The 3418-nt window shown below is 40.2% G+C and overlaps 1 protein-coding gene across 2 annotated transcripts in view; it reads left to right on the top strand.

Moving 5' to 3' along the window:
- LOC118325618 (rab-like protein 6) overlaps nucleotides 1-3418 on the top strand; it is a 20239-nt gene that overhangs the window by 13058 nt on the left and 3763 nt on the right. For both annotated transcript variants that reach the window (XM_035658358.1, XM_035658359.1), the window contains 2 exons: nucleotides 981-1242; nucleotides 1483-1669. In XM_035658358.1, coding sequence (XP_035514251.1) covers nucleotides 981-1242; nucleotides 1483-1669 — 449 coding nt within the window. The remainder of the gene's footprint in view (nucleotides 1-980; nucleotides 1243-1482; nucleotides 1670-3418) is intronic.

Below are 3418 nucleotides of genomic sequence, written 5' to 3'. Positions count from 1 at the left end.
AGTTCCCCTTTAACAGATGGGACATGGGCCACGTCAAATAGATTTTGTCACATTATTTATTTATTTTTCCCCAAATATGGTGTCCGTCATTTTAGGTAGTTCTTAGTGATGTATGTGTTGCTTGCGATTGAGTCGGCCAGGCGTATGGGCAGGACTTTGATACCCCAGCGGCAATTGCGATCACTACTGTGCATACTCTGGCTCCAAGTGGCGAAATATGACAGCGACCATATCCTGTATATTTTAGCTTCATTTTTGTACAATGGGAGAAAGTGGAGACATGGCATCGTATCCGAAATTCCTTCAACACGGCCTAAAATGCGGTATCAGCAAAGACAGGCATCTGAGCAAAAACAAAACACATAAAAAAACACATGCATACATATGGCTTACAGTTAAGTTATGCTGGTAGCTTCCATAAATGCTATATGGCATAGAATTGTCTGGTGAATCCTCTGATGGTATATTAGATTTTTTTGTTTATACAAAATTTATACCACAGCTAATGACATGGCGGCTCATGGTTACTTGTAGGTCTTCACAGAGGTCAGAAATGGCAACTGTCAGATCAGCAATAGAAGGACATGTCACTGTGTATAGGACTTAAATTAAGAATAGATTGGATTAATGAAGCTAATATTACTTGCACAAAGTTGCAGTCTTCAGTCTCGTTTTTAAATATATAAAGACTAAAAAACAACTACAAAACGAAACCGACAACAAAACCAATTTTCCTTCATCTTAAATTGCATTTGTAACAATCTTAAAAAGATATTTGAAAGTTGTGAAGTTGTTAGAAATCGTGTGCTGTGTTGATGAAATGAGTTACACAATAGCGCTGTAAGCCAATGTAACCACTGCTTCAGCAGAAGATCAAAGTCGATAAGAAGAAATAAACAAGCGAAGAACGTGAAAGAAATGTATATCAAAATACTAATTCATTTTAAGGTAAACCAATGTTCCATATCCCCCTATTCCAGACCTGTGATCCACATCACAAAACCAAAGGTGGCATCTAAAGCGCCAGAGGCCAGAGGCCAGACCGCAGCACCCATCTCCCTCACTCTGACTCCAGCAGCAGAGCAGCCGGCCCGACACCAAGGCAAGAAGAAGGGAAGTGCACCCAAAGCAGAGGATTCGGATACAGACCCTGAGGCCCCTGTAGCCCAGCAGATGCTCTCGTTTGTCATGGATGATCCCGACTTTGAGTCTGAAGCATCAGACACACCAAAAATAGCAAAGGTAAAGTGGAACAGATTTAACAGCACAGCAGATTCACTCCGAGGTTAACTCACAGTTCACAGCTCAACTGCTGAAAGCCTGAGCTTTTATTGTAATTGTTGGATTTCAGTCAGCTGTCACTCAGTCAAATCCACAGCATGATACAAATCAGCCAGAATACTGATTTTAATTTTGCTCCTAGCACACTGCCATTTTAAATTCCTTCCTTTTATTTTTTTTATTTTATTTTTTTCTTCCCAGGATTCATTTCCAGTCAGAGATGAGCTTCTGTCCGACCTCTCTGACGATGACCTGCAGTTAGCCAAGGTGCCAGAACCTCTGAAGCCCACTGTGATCTCCTTCAAACACAAGGATGACACCGACCTGTTCGGCCTCGGCATCCAGGAAGAGGCTCCCGCAGCCAAAGACAGCAGTGAGGAGCAGGAAGGCAAGTCACCAAATATCTGCCAATGTGTCTTTGTAACTCTGTGACTCAGTTGGTATTTCGATTAGAATTCACATTAGTATCCACAAAAGAGCTGTTGCTATTGTTCTGCTATGTGTAACAGAGTTATTTTATTCACCTGATCAAATTGGCAGGAAGGCAAAGGTGGAACGATCATTAATCTAGATCAATGGTTTGAATCAATACAAAGTGAAAACATCGATCATATCATCGTGTCATCTTTAACAAGATTTTTTTAAAGGTTTAAAAATACTTAATAAAACTTCTAAAGGCTTTATGTATCAGGTTGTCCCACAACCACCAATCAGTCATGAGAGTGATCTCTTTGTCTAATAACATGAACAGCAGCCTCATTTTATTCCTGATTATTCACAGCGTTGTCTACAGAAAGTTATTGTCCATTTCAGTGGTATCCCAACACATTGACATTTAAATGTGATAATATAACAAATTACAACAAGTCTTGTGGATTTGACCACACAAAAAGATTAATTCTGTACTATAGACCATTGACGGTATATATAATTGACAGAGCTTCCGGATTGGCTGCAATAACAGCGATCCCATTCACGTTAATGGAGAATGAGCTGACTTCTCACTTCATTTATGAGCTTAGTAAACAGTTTCCTGATGACACATTATGATGTTCATTCAGCACATTATGGTCCAATGTAGAGTAAAATAAACAATAAAGCAGGGTATGCTTTTGTGCAGGGCTACCTTTTGATTGACAGGTCCAAACAGCAGTGCTGATCAATTATGAAGCAAGTTTATGTTTAAGCCTATTTCTCACTAAACATCATTTCAGAAACATATTTTAGTTAATACATTGCTAGTTGTGACCAGGCGAGCCACCACTGTTTCTGGCTACAGGCAAGTCAAAACTGCGCAGCTAATAAAAGCAGTTTAACTCGCAGTACGTCACATCCACTGGCTCACGCTGGCTCTGTTTTACTGTCACGGCGGCGACCAAAACGGAAATTTCAAGGCTTCAAAACGGCACTCCACAAACCAACGGGTGACGTCACGATAGGGTCACACTTGCTCTAGACCATAAAAGACCTCTGACAGGTCTGTGATCATGATTCAACCACATGCCTCTAACATACAAGACATCATGCTCACTTCAAGAAAAGGTGATTATCCGGAATGAATAGAACCATAGTTACATATATAGGTTTGTGATGTTTGGATTTCAATGCATGTTTTGAATATTTAGGGACCGAGCCAGCGACCGCTGGAGGTCCCTATTGAAATTGCTCGATTTTGCTGCGTTTTTGCCCCCCTGTAAATATATACGAAAACTCGTTCCGGTTTTCACACTCTTGCAACAAAATATCTTTTTCTTGTCGTTTTCTCCAACAATGAATTTTCCCACGGGGACTTTTTCAGCGGCTAACTTTTTTTTTCGTTCGGAAGGCATTACTTCCGTGATCGATTTTATTTTCTGGCTTTTCGTTGAAGCAGCGGTTGAAAAACAGTTAGGCGACTTATGTTTTTGTAAGTTTCTGCCACAACGTATGTTTTGAAAAGGCATTGTTTGTTTTTTCACGTAAGGGAAGGAAGTTTGATTCATTGTTGCACAGCGCATTTTATTACATTTTGTGTCTGTTTAAGGAGCAAAAAAGGCACTCTTTTTAGGATTGGCCCCCAAGAAAGTTGGGGGGTTTATTTTTAAATAAAAAACTAACTGGGGAGCCTGGCCATACTTAGAAGGAATCCAGTTTGCAG

Source organism: Morone saxatilis, unplaced genomic scaffold (genome assembly GCF_004916995.1).
Source record: "Morone saxatilis isolate NCDOM2014 unplaced genomic scaffold, NCSU_SB_2.0 Contig16, whole genome shotgun sequence".
NCBI lineage: Eukaryota > Metazoa > Chordata > Actinopteri > Moronidae > Morone > Morone saxatilis.
The sequence above is the reverse complement of the archived record's forward strand: the minus strand, read 5'-3'. Positions and strand labels throughout refer to the sequence as shown.